The sequence below is a fragment of the Protomyctophum bolini genome, assembly GCF_963924005.1.
Source record: "Protomyctophum bolini genome assembly, chromosome: 13".
Taxonomy (NCBI): Eukaryota; Metazoa; Chordata; class Actinopteri; order Myctophiformes; family Myctophidae; genus Protomyctophum; species Protomyctophum bolini.
In genome coordinates, this window is record NC_137874.1 from 41,482,336 (window position 1) to 41,500,689 (window position 18,354).

At 43.6% G+C, this 18,354-nt stretch overlaps 1 protein-coding gene across 1 annotated transcript in view; it reads left to right on the plus strand.

The window, feature by feature from the left end:
* Positions 1 to 16,776, plus strand: part of LOC308327694 (glutamate receptor 1-like) — a gene marked incomplete at its 3' end in the record, with an annotated part of 58,792 nt that extends 42,016 nt beyond the window's left edge. The window contains exons 12-18 of the mRNA XM_080781219.1: positions 365 to 563; positions 993 to 1,103; positions 2,480 to 2,616; positions 10,382 to 10,496; positions 15,690 to 15,824; positions 16,056 to 16,155; positions 16,631 to 16,776. Of these exons, the coding sequence (XP_080637345.1) occupies positions 365 to 563; positions 993 to 1,103; positions 2,480 to 2,616; positions 10,382 to 10,496; positions 15,690 to 15,824; positions 16,056 to 16,155; positions 16,631 to 16,776 (943 nt within the window). The remainder of the gene's footprint in view (positions 1 to 364; positions 564 to 992; positions 1,104 to 2,479; positions 2,617 to 10,381; positions 10,497 to 15,689; positions 15,825 to 16,055; positions 16,156 to 16,630) is intronic.
* Between the last annotated feature and the right edge of the window lie 1,578 nt (positions 16,777 to 18,354).

An 18,354-nucleotide genomic window follows, 5' to 3' on the forward strand; every position in this document is an offset into this window, starting at 1 on the left:
TCTCTCCAGGTCCCTCTCAGGGCGTATTGTGGGCGGGGTCTGGTGGTTCTTCACCCTCATCATCATCTCGTCCTACACACTATAATGTCTCTCTATCTCTCTCTCTCCAGGTCCCTCTCAGGGCGTATTGTGGGCGGGGTCTGGTGGTTCTAATATAATGTCTCTCTATCTCTCTCTCCAGGTCCCTCTCAGGGCGCATAGTGGGCGGGGTGTGGTGGTTGTATATATTTATAATGTCTCTCTATCTCTCTCTCTCTCTCCTCAGGTCCCTCTCTGGGCGCATCGTGGGCGGGGTCTGGTGGTTCTTCACCCTCATCATCATCTCGTCCTACACCGTATAATGTCTCTCTATCTCTCTCTCCAGGTCCCTCTCAGGGCGTATCGTGGGCGGGGTCTGGTGGTTCTTCACCCTCATCATCATCTCGTCCTACACCGCCAACCTGGCCGCCTTCCTGACGGTGGAGAGGATGGTGTCGCCCATCGAGAGCGCCGAGGACCTGGCCAAGCAGACGGAGATCGCCTACGGGACCCTGGACGGAGGCTCCACCAAGGAGTTCTTCAGGGTGACCATGTGACCACGCACCATGTGACCACGCACCATGTGACCACGCACCGCCCGGGCAGCCTTGTTTGTCTCATATATATATATATTGAAAATTATTATTGAAATTTATTGAAAAGATTTCCAGCAAAGGATGAAATCCTCTACGCAAGACTCACAACAGACATAAATACATATTTAAAATTCACAAGTACATACATACATAAATACATTCGTATTCCTTTTTCTTTTCTTTTTTCTTTTTTTTACACTTTAAAACAACCCAAGTTCATGTGGACCCGCCCTCTTTGTTTAGTTTTTTTTTAAGACCCTCAGGAAAGTGTTCTAAAGCTTCTAAACGTCATTAACATATATATTTTTGCAAAAAGGGTGAAGTGTCCCTTTAAGTACTATTTTGAGGTATTTGACCCCCCCCCTCTCGTCCTCCCAGCGGTCGAAGATCGCCGTCTTCGAGAAGATGTGGTCGTACATGCGCAGCGCCGACCCGTCGGTGTTCGTCAAGAACACCAACGAGGGAATGATACGCGTGCGCAAGTCCAAGGTCAGTGTTAACCCATTCTGACCTGAGATCAGATTCTAAGAATTTCTAACGCACAGAAGAATGGTGGTTTTCTTTAACACATTTTGACCTGAGATCAGATTCTAAAAAATGTCTTCTATGTCAGTCGTTCTTTTGTTTTTTTCAAAAATAGCAGACCTATACAAGCTCGTAGCGCGCCACTCGGTGGCGCGCTACGAGCTTGTAGATCTGCTATTTTTCAATAGCTAAAGCGTAACATGATGCTAACACCCAAAATGGGTTCCCGTTCAGAATGGGTTAATGATTGTATTGTCTTTTTTTTAATGTCCAACATATTTGTGTTTGGTTCATAAAGTTAACGTAACTAACTAAATCCATTTGAAAGTAAATACAAATGTTACTTGCCAGGTTTCCAATGAAAACAAATTGCTAAACAATTATTATTCAGTATTTCAATTAAACTATAGCAAAAATAGCTGATCTACAAGCTCAAAGCGCGTTGCAGTGTGACACGTTTTGAGCTTGTAGATCGGCTATTTCTGCTACGACAGAAATATGCAATGTGGCCCTCTGGAGTGAGTTTGGAAATAACATTTCTACACTCACTCCTGAGGGCCAATTTATTATATTTGCCCTCTGGAGTGAGTGTGGAACTATAGTGGCCCTCTGGAGTGAGTGTGGAACTATAGTGGCCCTCTGTAGTGAGTGTGGAACTATAGTGGCCCTCTGGAGTGAGTGTGGAAATATAGTTGCCCTCTGGAGTGAGTGTGGAAATATAGTGGCCCTCTGTAGTGAGTGTGGAACTATAGTGGCCCTCTGTAGTGAGTGTGGAACTATAGTGGCCCTCTGTAGTGAGTGTGGAACTATAGTGGCCCTCTGGAGTGAGTGTGGAAATATAGTTGCCCTCTGGAGTGAGTGTGGAAATATAGTTGCCCTCTGGAGTGAGTGTGGAACTATAGTGGCCCTCTGGGGTGAGTGTGGAACTATAGTGGCCCTCTGTAGTGAGTGTGGAACTATAGTGGCCCTCTGGAGTGAGTGTGGAAATATAGTTGTCCTCTGGAGTGAGTGTGGAAATATAGTTGCCCTCTGGAGTGAGTGTGGAACTATAGTGGCCCTCTGGGGTGAGTGTGGAACTATAGTGGCCCTCTGGAGTGAGTGTGGAACTATAGTGGCCCTCTGGAGTGAGTGTGGAACTATAGTGGCCCTCTGGAGTGAGTGTGGAACTATAGTGGCCCTCTGGAGTGAGTGTGGAACTATAGTGGCCCTCTGGAGTGAGTGTGGAACTATAGTGGCCCTCTGGAGTGAGTGGAAATACAATGGTGCTCTCCATCGTCAAAGTGTTGATAGTCTTTAGAAGACTATCAAACTAAACCAAAATGTCCTCCTCGTCCAACCAGGGCAAGTATGCCTACCTGCTGGAGTCCACCATGAACGAGTACATCGAGCAGCGGAAGCCCTGCGACACTATGAAGGTGGGCGGGAACCTCGACTCCAAGGGCTACGGCGTGGCCACGCCCAAAGGCTCGCCGCTCAGGTATGAGAGACACACGCACACGCACGCACACACACACACACGCACACACGCACACACACACACATGCACGCACACGCGCACCTGTCACCTTGCCGCAGGGGGAGGGTAGGGGCTGTCGGTGTCTTTCTAAAACACTATACTGTCATGGCTTTGTCCCTGTCCTTTTTTTATTTAAAAAAAATATATATATTATTATTTTCTTTTTAATTATTATTATTATTATTATTATTATTATTTATTTTTACTTAAAGGGCCACTTCACCACTTGTCAACCCATCTTCATATAATTGGTCCTCACTAATGTTCATGATGAAATACCAGTCTGGGACCGAGTCCACTTCAATTCCATTTCAACATAGAGTAGCCGTAGCGCAAACGTTGATCACTCTCTGATGATTTCTGATCATCTGCACCTTTGTTAAATTGACACACACACACACACACACACACACACACACACACACTCGTCTCTCTCTCTCTGTCGCTCTAATTAATTAGTCATGTCGCGCAGCTGTGTCTAAATTCTGTCTGCCTTGTTCCGCCCCCTGGTTCCGCCTTGTTTATGTTGAATAATTATGCTAAAACATCATTTTTTGGAGAAAAACACTCAAAACAGTCACCTATTGGCTTCACCTGTGATGTTCTTTTTATTTACGGACACCAAGTTTAACCCATTTTGAGCGGGAACCCCTTTTGGTGTTATCTTATGCTTTAGCTATTGAAAAATAGCAGATCTACAAGCTCATAGCGCGCCACCGAGTGGCGCGCTACGAGCTTGTAGGTCTGCTATTTTTGAAAAATCAAAGAACGACTGACATAGAAACATAGCTTTTTCAGAAAACTGTCAGGATGTAGAAGACATTATTTAGAATCTGATCTTAGGTCAAAATGGGTTAAAATAAGAATTGAATGCACAGAATATCAAAACACGAAGCAAATGACGAACGCCTCATTTCAACGGTAGTGGACGGAGAGAGAAAGGATTTTTGTCCAACCACCAAACGGCAACCAATGGGTGTGAAGAGGAGGGTCACAACCGCGGGCGGGATGATATCTTGACAAAGGGTGAATTCTATATATGAAGATAGGTTGGAAAGTGGTGAAGTGGTCCTTTAAGTAAGAGTAGTTCTACAGTGTTACATTTTCAAGTTGCAGTTTCTATATTGTTTCATTTTCAAGTTACAGTGTTTTCATTTTTCAGCCACATTAGCTGCTCACTCAGGGGGATCCCCAGGTGTTCTAACTATGCTAATAAATACATACAATATGTATTTATTTATAGTTACCCATTTTTAATTATAACTAAACTGAAATCAAATCAAATCAAACATTACTGTCACACTATAGAGCTATTTAACACTTTTACCGAACACACACTATAGCAATGATTAATGTCACAATATAAAGCTATTTAACACTGTTACCGAACACACACTATAGCAATGATTACTGTTACAATATAAAGCTATTTAACACTGTTACCGAACACACACTCTAGCAATGATTACTGTCACAATATAGAGCTATTTAACACTGTTACTGAACACACACTATAGCAATGATTACTGTCACACTATAGAGCTATTTAACACTGTTACCGAACACACACTCTAGCAATGATTACTGTCACAATATAGAGCTATTTAACACTGTTACCGAACACACACTCTAGCAATGATTACTGTCACACTATAGAGCTATTTAACACTGTTACTGAAACACACTCTATAGCAATGATTACTGTCACACTATAGAGCTATTTAACACTGTTACTGAACACACTATAGCAATGATTACTGTCACAATATAGAGCTATTTAACACTGTTACCGAACACACACTATAGCAATGATTACTGTCACAATATAGAGCTATTTAACACTGTTACCGAACACACTCTATAGCAATGATTACTGTCACAATATAGAGCTATTTAACACTGTTACCGAACACACACTATATCAATGATTACTGTCACACTATAGAGCTATTTAACACCGTTACCGAACACACACTATAGCAATGATTACTGTCACAATATAGAGTTATTTAACACTGTTACCGAACACACTCTATAGCAATGATTACTATCACACTATAGAGCTATTTAACACTGTTTACTGACAAACACTAGCTAGCAATGAATACTGTCACAATCTAGAAATATTTAACACTGTTACTGAACACATACTCTATACTATAGCAATGATTACCAAAATAATATAGCATTGTTAGCAACTGTATAACAACTGTTTTAAAGGTATATTCAGTGATTTCACTTAATTCAAATATCACTTATTTTGTTGTGATAATCCTCTCTACTATAGAGTGTGCTGACCATATAAGGAGTTCCTCCCTGTCCCCAGTTAACCCCTGGGGGGGGTCAAAAAACCTTAGGTTTCGTTTTTGGCTCTCTATCCTGATTGGATGAAAGGCTTAGGTCCCACAGCCAAAAACGAAACCTACGTTTTTTTTAGTGAAATCACTGAATATAAAAACAGGGTACATTAATTCATATCAATAGGTCATGTGACAGGGTACAAGGCCATGACTCAGCACACCATCGTTTTTATACGTCTGTGTTATAAGCTGCCCCATTAAAACAAAGTTTAACAAAGCAGCCGCTCTACAAGCTCACTAAGCGCTGTGTGCCGCAACGCGCCATGAGCTTGTAGATCGGCTGTTATACCACCAGCGCACGGCTATAATAAATATACCAAGCTGTGGTTTATCTGCATTGTGATCCTATAATATATATATAGAACCACACCATTGTGCCTGTTTGTCTATGTCTGTCTGTTTGTCCGTCTGTCAGTTTCTCAACCTGTCTTGTGTTGTCTCTCTGTCTCTGTCTGTCCTTCTGTCTGTCTGTCTGTCTGTCTGTCTGTCTGTCTGTCTGTCTGTCTGTCTGTCTGTCTGTCTGTCTGTCTGTCTGTCTGTCTGTCTGTCTGTCTCTCTCTCTTTTGTGTCTGTCTCCCACCCTCTCCCCCGTGTCTCTTTGTATGTCTCTGTCCCGCCTGTCTGCTTGCCTGATGTCTCCCCGTCTGTCTGTCTGTCTGTCTGTCTGTCTGTCTGTCTGTCTGTCTGTCTGTCTGTCTGTCTGTCTGTCTGTCTGTCTGTCTGTCTGTCTGTCTGTCTGTCTGTCTGTCTGTCTGCCCGTCCGTCCGTCTCGTCTAAAACACCAGAAAACGGAGGCTGCTGCCGCCGACATCAAGTAACGCCCCTTATACACATTACACACCTCTCCTTTAACCCTTATACACATTACACACCTCTCCTTTAACACGCAGTCTGACCTGAATCTGTCTGTCATGTCATCCCTTCATCTCTACATCCGTCTCTCTCTCTCCTCTCCCCCCCCCCCCCCCCCCCCTCTCTCTCTCTCTCTCTCAAGTCTTTTCTACCATTCTTTCCAGGATAAGTAAAGTTTAGACGATGTCACCGTGCGACCCTATACTTGAATCACCATATACATTATGAGACCGTGCTTTAAGTCAGTGGTTCCCGCAAACTTTGTCATGTCCAGAGGACCCCCAGATTGACACCCATTTGCCCGTGGACCCCCCCATTTTTAAAGATACGCTGGGGGGAACCGCCATAAGAGAAGATGTTTACGGATGTCTAGGAGTGTTTCTCAACCCGTTAAATTTCAACAACCCCCCAGTTTGACATGCATTAGTCTATATGGACCCCCATTTAATGGCATTTATATCTCTGGGACCCCCGATTCATATCGTAAAATCACTGTAAGTATACAAATGGAACCATAACGGACCCGTTAAAACAGTTCTTCAAAATAGGAGCGCTGGGGTGCCAGAGTGGTCTGGTCGCTTTTACTCTGAAACCCACGACCCGGAAGCAATCCACTAAAATAAAGTTTACTTTACATTGCTATAGCTTACATTTCGATCGTTTTAATTTATACGATATATGATCCAAAAAGCGTTCATATTTCGTGGATGAGGAGCAGAAATGAAGCGCCAGCATATCGATCCGTTCATAACCACAGAGAGCGCCCTGGATTAAGAGAGACGAGTCATTCTTTCCGCCGCGCTAACAGCTAAATCAATGGTAAGCTAATTGTAGCGCAGAGCGTAGCATACGGTAGCCGAAAGGCGAACTGACAAAATAAATAAAAAATCTGAATATTCTTATCTCGCCCGGTATCATTGAGGATGCGCTAGGACGTCCTAACCTATGTACGCGTCGGTTAGATAGATAGATAGAATACTTTATTGGCAGTTTAAGAAACTTACAGAAAATGACACCAGGGGTTGGGACCCCTATGACGTGTGGCAACGTCCTATGTACGGAATGGGTTAAGAGTCCGTTTGGTTCCATGTGTACCCTCGCAGAGTTATACAGACCCATAAGAGTCTGTTTGGTTCCATGTGTAGTAACTCTCAGAGTTAAACAGACCCATAAGAGTCTGTTTGGTTCCATGTGTAGTAACTCTCAGAGTTAAACAGACCCATAAGAGTCTGTTTGGTTCCATGTGTAGTAACTCTCAGAGTTAAACAGACCCATAAGAGTCTGTTTGGTTCCATGTGTAGTAACTCTCAGAGTTAAACAGACCCATAAGAGTCTGTTTGGTTCCATGTGTAGTAACTCTCAGAGTTAAACAGACCCATAAGAGTCTGTTTGGTTCCATGTGTAGTAACTCTCAGAGTTAAACAGACCCATAAGAGTCTGTTTGGTTCCATGTGTAGTAACTCTCAGAGTTAAACAGACCCATAAGAGTCTGTTTGTTCCGTGTGTAGTAACTCTCAGAGTTAAACAGACCCATAAGAGTCTGTTTGGTTCCATGTGTAGTAACTCTCAGAGTTAAACAGACCCATAAGAGTCTGTTTGGTTCCATGTGTAGTAACTCTCAGAGTTAAACAGACCCATAAGAGTCTGTTTGGTTCCATGTGTAGTAACTCTCAGAGTTAAACAGACCCATAAGAGTCTGTTTGGTTCCATGTGTAGTAACTCTCAGAGTTAAACAGACCCATAAGAGTCTGTTTTGTTCCATGTGTAGTAACTCTCAGAGTTAAACAGACCCATAAGAGTCTGTTTGGTTCCATGTGTAGTAACTCTCAGAGTTAAACAGACCCATAAGAGTCTGTTTGGTTCCATGTGTAGTAACTCTCAGAGTTAAACAGACCCATAAGAGTCTGTTTGGTTCCATGTGTAGTAACTCTCAGAGTTAAACAGACCCATAAGAGTCTGTTTGGTTCCATGTGTAGTAACTCTCAGAGTTAAACAGACCCATAAGAGTCTGTTTGGTTCCATGTGTAGTAACTCTCAGAGTTAAACAGACCCATAAGAGTCTGTTTGGTTCCATGTGTAGTAACTCTCAGAGTTAAACAGACCCATAAGAGTCCGTTTGGTTCCATGTGTAGTAACTCTCAGAGTTAAACAGACCCATAAGAGTCTGTTTGGTTCCATGTGTAGTAACTCTCAGAGTTAAACAGACCCATAAGAGTCTGTTTGGTTCCATGTGTAGTAACTCTCAGAGTTAAACAGACCCATAAGAGTCTGTTTGGTTCCATGTGTAGTAACTCTCAGAGTTAAACAGACCCATAAGAGTCTGTTTGGTTCCATGTGTAGTAACTCTCAGAGTTAAACAGACCCATAAGAGTCTGTTTGGTTCCATGTGTAGTAACTCTCAGAGTTAAACAGACCCATAAGAGTCCGTTTGGTTCCATGTGTAGTAACTCTCAGAGTTAAACAGACCCATAAGAGTCCGTTTGGTTCCATGTGTAGTAACTCTCAGAGTTAAACAGACCCATAAGAGTCTGTTTGGTTCCATGTGTAGTAACTCTCAGAGTTAAACAGACCCATAAGAGTCTGTTTGGTTCCATGTGTAGTAACTCTCAGAGTTAAACAGACCCATAAGAGTCTGTTTGGTTCCATGTGTAGTAACTCTCAGAGTTAAACAGACCCATAAGAGTCTGTTTGGTTCCATGTGTAGTAACTCTCAGAGTTAAACAGACCCATAAGAGTCTGTTTGGTTCCATGTGTAGTAACTCTCAGAGTTAAACAGACCCATAAGAGTCTGTTTGTTCCATGTGTAGTAACTCTCAGAGTTAAACAGACCCATAAGAGTCTGTTTGGTTCCATGTGTAGTAACTCTCAGAGTTAAACAGACCCATAAGAGTCTGTTTGGTTCCATGTGTAGTAACTCTCAGAGTTAAACAGACCCATAAGAGTCTGTTTGGTTCCATGTGTAGTAACTCTCAGAGTTAAACAGACCCATAAGAGTCTGTTTGGTTCCATGTGTAGTAACTCTCAGAGTTAAACAGACCCATAAGAGTCTGTTTGGTTCCATGTGTAGTAACTCTCAGAGTTAAACAGACCCATAAGGGTCTGTAGGGTAAAGTACCCCGGACTCCACTTTGGGAACCACTGCTTTAAGTTGCCCCCACCACCATCCCTGCATAATGTTGTTTATTTTACATATCACTGCCAGGGAAAAAACAAACAGCGCTAGCCTCTCCTATTATCATACAGCATCTCATTCCGGCCAATCAGAAGCTCTATGTCCTCAATGTTCGTCAGGGGGGGGGAGGGGGTCCTGTAACAACATATTTTCAGATGGGGGTCCACGGCCAAATGCAAATCATTCTGGGGGTCCTTGACATGAAAAAGGTTGAGCACCGCTGACGTAGAAACATACTGTAGGTTTTTCAGAAAACTTTTAGGATTTAGAAGACTTATTTTTCAGCCTCAGTCCTACATGGGTTATAAGTCATTGTTAAGTCATTCTTACTATGGTGGTCCCCCCTTCCTTTCAACTCATTGTTAACTCATTCTTACTGTGCCCCCTCCATACCCCCTCTTACCCTTCCCTTTCATCTAGTAACCCGGTTAAGTCATTGTTAACTCATTATTATTATGCCCCGCCCCCATCCCTTCCTCTCATGTACGAACCCAGTTAAATCATTATTGAACTCACTGTTAAATCATTGTTAACTCATTCTTACTATGCTCCCTCCCTCTCATCTAGTAACCCGGTTAAGTCATTGTTAACTCATTCTTATACTATGCTCCCTTCCCTCTCATCTAGTGACCCGGTTAAGTCATTGTTTAACTCATTCTTATACGATGGTTCCAACTCATGTTAACTCATTCTTCCCCCCTCCCCTCCCCTCCCCTTCCCTCTCATCTAGTAACCCAGGTTAAGTCATTGTTTAACTCATTCTTATACGATGGTTTCCAACTCATGTTAACTCATTCTTCCCCCCTCCCCTCCCCTCCCCTCTCATCTAGTAACCAGGTTATGTCATTGTTTAACTCATTCTTATACGATGGTTCCAACTCATGTTAACTCATTCTTCCCCCCCTCCCCTTCCCTCCCCTCTCACGTACAAACCCAGTTAAATCATTGTTAACTCATTCTTATACTATGCTCCCTCCCTCTCATCTAGTGACCCGGTTAAGTCATTGTTTAACTCATTCTTATACTATGCTCCCTCCCCTCTCATCTAGTAACCCAGTTAAGTCATTGTTTAACTCATTCTTATACGATGGTTCCAACTCATGTTAACTCATTCTTCCCCCCTCCCCTCCCCTTCCCTCTCATCTAGTAACCCAGGTTAAGTCATTGTTTAACTCATTCTTATACGATGGTTTCCAACTCATGTTAACTCATTCTTCCCCCCTCCCCTTCCCTCTCATCTAGTAACCCAGGTTAAGTCATTGTTTAACTCATTCTTATACGATGGTTTCCAACTCATGTTAACTCATTCTTCCCCCCCTCCCCTTCCCTCCCCTTCCTGTAGAAACCCGGTAAACTTGGCCGTGTTAAAGCTCAACGAGCAGGGCCTGTTGGACAAATTGAAAAACAGATGGTGGTATGACAAGGGAGAGTGCGGCACCGGGGGAGGGGACTCCAAGGTCAGGAAACAACGCCCGCCCAAAAAAAGAACCCGAAAGGGAGAAAAGGGTAACCGGCAACGATCACGGTTTAACTTCAGGAAAAAAAACCCATACACAATAAAACAGACACTCAGATCCTATACCTTCACAATTGATCCCCGATCTTTCCCCCGAAAGTTCCCTGAAAAGCTATTTTTTCTGTATTTGAATTCACGCCTCCCAAATGTCCCACATTCTCCTTGAGAAGGTGTGGATATCCCACTGATTTGCCCATGAAATAGCGCCCACCGCGAGCCCTTTGAAATGTCCCAAAAGTCGCATCTTTACGAATGCAAAACGGGGATGTTTTCGCTGGTAAATGTTGACTTGTTAACCGATGCCGCTATCAATGACGCGAATGCTAATTAACATATTGACTATAGCTCGAAGGAATACCTCGCCCTCAAAATTAGTCCTTCGCTAAAAAGTCCCTCCCCCAACCTGTCCTTTTCCAATATAGGCATGTTAGCAACAATTACTAAGAGAGGAAACGTGGCAAACTGTCAAACTTCTCACTTCTTTTCATACAGTTTTGTTGTTATTAATGCTGGACACATTATGTCCTTCAATTCATCAAGTATTCTCTTAGCTTTCTGATTATTGTATCATTCTCTGCGAAGGAACGCTAGCCACGCTAGCATTTTGGCGGTGGAGTATTCTATAAAGAAATATTAGTTTTTTTTAAATTTAAAGTTGATAGTCTAATCGGGGCCCTGCATTGGACTTTAACCCATTCTGAACGGGAACCCATTTTGGTGAAAAATAGCAGATCTACAAGCTCATAGCGCACCACCGAGTGGCGCGCTACGAGCTTGTAGGTCTGCTATTTTTGAAAAATCGAACGACATTTTTTAGAATCTGATCTCAGGTCAGAATGGGTTAATCAGACCAGTGTGTGTCCAGTCAGTGGAAACCTCGTATGAATCTGATCTCAGGTCAGAATGGGTTAAGGGTCCCAGTTGGTTACGTTTGTGCACTACCCAGAGTTTATAGCTGGAGGTGGAAAATGAAAACGGCTGAGACTCAGTTGGGTCACATTTTCCCCTGATTTGTTCATACTAGCGAAAACCAGCAGCTCCCTCACACCTCGTCTCCAAAGACAAACGACTTATTGGATCAATTTCCATCTCGTGAACAAACAAACAAAAAAAATATATATATACTTATATATACTATATACTATATATAAATCAGTCAAAACCTCCTTCGCCTCGATCCCCGAAAATAGAACAAATATTCCGCCCGGGGAGAACAAACTAATTTGCTGGCGTGGTTCCCAAAGCTCTTGCCGGTTACCCAAAGTGATATAGTAATACACATCTCGCGCGTAGGGAGTCAGGCCGAGCCAAGCTAGATGGAGTATTAAAGCATATCACTTATAAAAACACTGTTTTGCAAAACACTTGTACGATGTTTATGTGTGATTGTGTTTGTCTTTTTGATGTTTTTTCGGCTTTTGTTTTTGTAAAATACAAGTTTCCTTTCTTATTGTATTCCTGTTCTTCTACAATTCCATTTAGAGTTTTGATGTTTCTCTGTTAGTTTCGAACATCATTATTATTGCAACTATTTTTCTTTATTTTTTCTTTAGGGGGCGGGGGTGTGTTCACCGAAAGAGTTTCATGAGCGCTTTTTCCAGAGTGCTCGCATATGGAGCGTTTATTGATGTCCAGCAAAGTTACGTCTAACCTCAGTTACCTTCCTATATTATATGCTCAAACGTCATGTCATCTGCATAGAGTTGAGACAACGGCGAAAGGAAGTTCGGACGATTACTATCTCTATGCATTTGATGCATTACCTCGTGTGTTACCTTGCTAACCGTTAAACCGCTCTGGATTAAGAGCGTATCCCCTTGAATCGTAAATCGGCGGGATTCTTTAGACAGCAACCCGGACGATAAAACTTGACGTCGATGACTGGCACTTTTTGAATGAAAAGTGGAAAAGAGGAGCATGCCAGTCTGTCTTTACCCTTCACACCAGTGGTTCTCAACCAGTGGTCCGGGGACCATCAGTGGTCCGTGAGGGGGTTTCAGGTGCACCCCAGCTTAAAGGATGGAGAGTTGGTAACCAAAGGGACCACTATATAGATCTTTAACTATGGGTCCATTTAGTAAAATTTTACTCTCTCAAGAGTAAAATTATTGTTAAACATCTGCAACAACACAAGAAGTCTACACAATTAGAGAATGTAGAATAATTGTTACTTTGATCAACGTTTGTGCCTGTTATCTCTCCAAAATGGTATACCAACATCAATCCAACGACAACAAACATTCTTGGGTCTGCGAGGATAAATCGATCATCACGCGATGATGGTTCTCGTGGCTTCAAATGGCAAAGACGTAAAACCACGTCTTTATACCATGGAAGAAACTTTCTCCGTGGACACGCCCCCCCCCCCCCTTAACGCACTGCGACTTTAGTCACTTTTTATTTTATTTTATTTAATTTTCAACTACTGCTGCTGTCGACGACGACCGGCGACGGCGGCAACCGACAATAACATAAGATAACATGGATGTGCATAATGTTATTTATGTTATTTCCCCCTCCAACTCCCCCCCTCCCCCCCCCCCCCCCCATGCTTTTGGTTCTGGTTGGTCTCTGTGACGCTCTCCCTGAAGGATACCGGTAAACCTAGCCGTCTTGAAGCTCAATGAACAGGCCGTCTTAGACAAGTTGAAAAACAAATGGTGGTATGACAAGGGCGAGTGTGGAAGCAAGGACTCCGGCAGAAAGGTCAGTTCCTCCAGACGAACGGGACGTCGGCACCGGCGGCACAGCGCCGCGTGTGACACGCGTGTCGTCTGTCCGTCCGTGTCCGTCCGTCCGTTCGTGTCCGTCCCCCTTTAACCCCAAAGGTCATGTGTTGGTCTGGTCTCTCCTCCCCCGCATTTCCCGTCCCCTGACTGTAGTAGTACTGCAAACCACACCCCCTGCCACGCCCACTCCCTCTTAGACCCTCCAGACAAAATGCGTTCATGCGATCGCATCGTTTTCAAAAAGGGGCGCATAATAATCGCACAAACTCCACACATATTTGACATCATAAAATCGTCACAACTTTTTATTTTTTTTGCATATTCCCCAAGGTTCACAAATTTTCGCATATTTGGCATTTCAAAAGTTTCCGCATATTTTTGCAACTTTCAACATATTTCACAACTTCACGCAATTTCACTGCATTCAAATCACGTTAAAAACCTGTATATTTCATCGCGAAATCAAAGACTTTAAGATTTTCTTCCTGCTTTTTTATTATTCTTGAGGGTCTAACTACTGCCCCCTACTGTCCTCTGCGTGACAACGCTCCCGATTAGCCCCGCCCCACGCCACGAACAGACCCCGTCCCCTTCAAGACGTTCCTTTCTTCCTCCTGTTTCTTTTTTAATAGACTGCATGGTATTGGCTGGGACAGCTAAGACACGCCCCCTATTTCCCCCGCCCCCCCCCTACAAAAGACAAAGTGATGTGCATGTCATGGAATGGAATAGACCCCTCCTCCTGTGATGTCATCATGAGATAACGAACCACTGTCAAAAGTTGAATAAGATAATACAATAAATGCATTATTTAGGAAATGATAGTATCAATCAATCGATGATGTCGTTAAACTGAATAACTGTAACAACATTTGCATTAAGAATTTCTATAAACAGCCCATGTATGTTTAGAATGTATGTTTTAATATTAATATTAATCTTCCTTCAGTATGTTTCCTGTCGCTCAGGAAACCTTGCATCTCCATATTTACATATATTTTTTATATATTTGTGTTATCATTAAATTGATGACCTATTTCTTTATACTTTTTGTTTTTAATTATCATGATAAATGAATGCCCTATTTGTTATGAATTTATAATTCCAAGGTCCATAATGTGGCGCAAGAGTTAATTCACCAATTCGGATTCAGTTGTTTTGAAAACATTTCGAAACGTTTTGAACATATACAGTATAACCTGACTCTGCCAGATGGGGGCGGTATTGAGTAACCATGTGTTCCCCTGAAACAAATGTGTGTAGCAAAGCTTCTTGGATCTGGCAGCGTCAGGTTGCATACAGTATACACCAGTAAGACGCGCAACCGCGGGAAGCGAACGCAGCTCGTACATATTTGGGTTTTGGACGTATAGCTGCTTTGGGGACTCCTTATATGGTTATGGCTGAGTCATGGTGACGTAATCACTCAGCTCCATATATGGGCACAAAAGCGAGACAGACAGACAGACTGCAGACACACACACACAGACAGACATGATCTGCTAGGTCTCATAGTAACTGCTCACTGCATTCGCAATCACTGCGTTCGCAATTACATGCAAATACATGGACTCCAAGTACATTGGACCATTGGAACAGTTTTTATTTATTTATCAGTTTTTGGACGTGCAAGGTTTCCACCCGACAGTGACTGTAATGACGTGCATGACTGTGCATGTGACTTTCCACGGTGTGCAAATACAAGGGCATCTTTTTTTTGACACACAAAGCCAAAACAAATACTACAATATTGACCAAATAAGACAAGTTATAAAGGCCAATTTTTTTTAACCAAATTTAAAAATATTCCTACATTTCTGTTATTATATTTTCTGCATGGTTGTTGTGCCAAAAACTGTTGCCCTTGCATGACGTTTTTATAAGAAGAAAAGGCAACTTGTTTTAGAAAGACGAATGTTTAATTAATTTGTATTTGTATTAATGAACGCGATGATGAAGGAAGTCTATATTTTCATGTGACGTGTAGAACACGTTTGAGAAGAAGTTTGAGAAGTTGCTAGATTTCTGTCCCGATCGGGTGCGCTTGTTTAACGGCCCCCGTGGGGAGGTCGCGGGAGGTTCACACTTCATTTAAAAGCCCATTAAAATGTGCCCTGAGCTAAATTAAAGCGTGCCGTGATTGTTTCCCCCATCCTAAAACATGATCATCAGGTATTATTATTATTATTTAAAGGGGAATATCACTAATTTAAAAATGCTCCCAGCGCGTCACTTCGTTCCCTTCCCCCGCCTCTCGCCCAATCGTCCTCTAAACAAGCGCAACCTGATCAATAATGCCACGTGATTGGTCGTCCGGTTATACGACGATGTAGACGACGATGATTCGGTGATTGGCCGGCGTCTCAGCCCCGCCTCCACCCCCCTCCTTCTGTGCACCACGATAGGACAAGACGAGCGCGCTGAGTTTGAGCAACGTGGCGGGCGTGTTCTACATTCTGATTGGAGGGCTGGGACTGGCCATGCTCGTGGCTTTGGTGGAATTCTGCTACAAGTCACGCATCGAGTCACGGAGGATGAAGGTCTGTCTGTCTGTCTGTCTGTCTGTCTGTCTGTCTGTCTGTCTGTCTGTCGCCTGCCTGTCTGTCTGTTTCCTGCCTGCCCTGGCTGCTCTACGAGTACAAAGCCATCAACGGTCACATTATTGTCGGTCAATTGTATGGCCGGCACGGACGGCCCACTTGGATTATGCTGCCGATAATATCGTGGCATCTCTAATTATTTCCTTCTTGTTGCCGTTGTTGTCCCTTAAGGAGCTGATCGAGGCGGCGTCCAGGCTGTCGGGGATGGCCAGCGAAGGAGCCTTCATCCCGGGCAGTGGAGGAGGAGGAGGAGGTATGGGTGGGCCATATGGTGAGGAGGTATGGGTGGGCCATATGGTGAGGAGGAGGTATGGGTGGGCCATATGGTGATGAATGTCGTATATCATGATGAATATCGTATTGTGATAACGATATTCAAAGATGTACCGGTATAAATTGTGAATGTTTGTATACCTACCTCTAGGGACGTTATCTGGTCAGTATACGAACATTTGTTCGTACCTAAAGCTTTACACCAAATGTGAAACGGCAATCACTCTTGATTATCCGTCCGAAGTTCGGGTGTGATTTGTAGATTTTGTATCGAAAAGTTAAACAGCGTGAGCTAATGCTAATATTAGGCGATGGTTAGAATGGCGGCCTCCAGGCCGGGAAAGCTTCTAGATGTTTCAATAGCTAAAGTGTAACAAATGCTTAAAACACCAAAAGGGGTTTCTGTCCTGAATGGGGTTACCAACATGAAAAATATTGTGATATTCTATTTTCTTTTCCATATCGCCCACTAGGGGGTGGCGGAGGGGCGGCGGCAGCAGCGGGGGAGAACGGACGCGTCATGATGTCACATGACATGATGATGTCACACGACACCTTCCCCAAGGTGGGAACGATGCCCTGCATGGGCCAATCGGCGGCTGGCGGCATGGGCATGTGATCCCGCCCACCGGCCGACTGAAGGACCAATCAGCATGGAGCCCCCGCCCACTGGACACACCCAGAGAGAGAGAGGGTGGGAGGGAGGGAGGGGAGGGGTTAGTTGGGTGGGGGTTCGATCGATGCTAGATATTTTGGGGCAGATTCCGGTCCTGGTTTTGGAGAGTCCTAGACCAACCCGTTAACCGTGTTTTTGACTGATATTTTTGTACAATAATTAAAAAAAAACAATATCTCTACTAAATCAATTCAAATCAATTTGAAAGATTTTTTTATTATTATATGTTTTGTATTAACGTAACAAAATAGAAAACTCTAAGATAACAGCGATAAGCTCAGCAACAAAAGTTTGGAAACTTATCTTTGGTCCATTATTTCTCCACTTTAATAATGTATTTTATAACATTTGAATCGTTGATTAGTCATCTTTAAAACGCGGTATAGCTTGTGAGGATCAGGCATCCGTGGAATGAACAACACCGCTAAACGTGTGGGTAGCGCCACCATGTGGAATGAATGAGCAACACCGCTAAACGTGTGGGTAGCGCCACCATGTGGAATGAATGAGCAACACCGCTAAACGTGTGGGTAGCGCCACCATGTGGAATGAATGAGCAACACCGCTAAACGTGTGGGTAGCACAAGTAAAAAAACACACATAATGGCAATTTTTATAATTTTACACTCAGAATAAAGAAAATGCATGTCCTTTTTTCCACATGATTTTATTTACCTCTGACGAGCAGACAACGTACGCGCTAGGCCTTCCTCAGCGTCGACAACGGACCAAATGGACCAAAATCAAGTTTCCAAACTGTTGTTGCTGAGTTTACGAAGCTCACAACACGGCGCACGTTTAAGTAAGCTTAAGTAAGCGACTCAGCACTTTTGACGTGACCCCCCCCCCCCCACACACACACACAGAGTAACGGCCCCTCACTGGCCACGGCCTGTATACTCGAACCCAGACAGACTCGGAAAGACCACGGAACTGAATCAAGGAGAAAAGACTCCAAAAAACCTGGAATGGAAAACTGTGAACGGACAAAAAAAAGGAGATTCAGAACAACAGGCTCAAGCCCCGGATCATACTTTCGTCGCGTCGTACGCTGCCTGTCACGCGTCGACAAATAGCCGACCTGCGAGCTTCACAAACACGACGACGCGCTATTGGAAGATCATAAACGTCGGCTGTCTTCCACTCGCGCGACACTGCAGGGGACCCTAAAAAGCCAAGCATATCTTGGGGCTATAACGGGGGAGATTATTTTTTGACTTTGGGGGACATGACTTTTTGGCCTTCACAAGTGGAGGCTCTGCTGAGCCCACCGCGCTACGCAAGCTGAGCACAGAGGTGAACTCGGACAACGTCTGTCTGGACTTCTGTTTTTATAGAAACAAACTTGGAAGTGGTGGTGGGGGGGGGGGGGGGGGGGTTTACTGGTTTTCTAACCGTGCTGTTTAAATAGATGCTCTTTCTCCTTTTGCAATAATAGAGAGTCCTGGAGAGAGAGAGAGAGAGAGAGAGAGAAGAGAGAGACTTTAAAGATGGAGTGCCGTGATTTTTTTACTTTTTCCA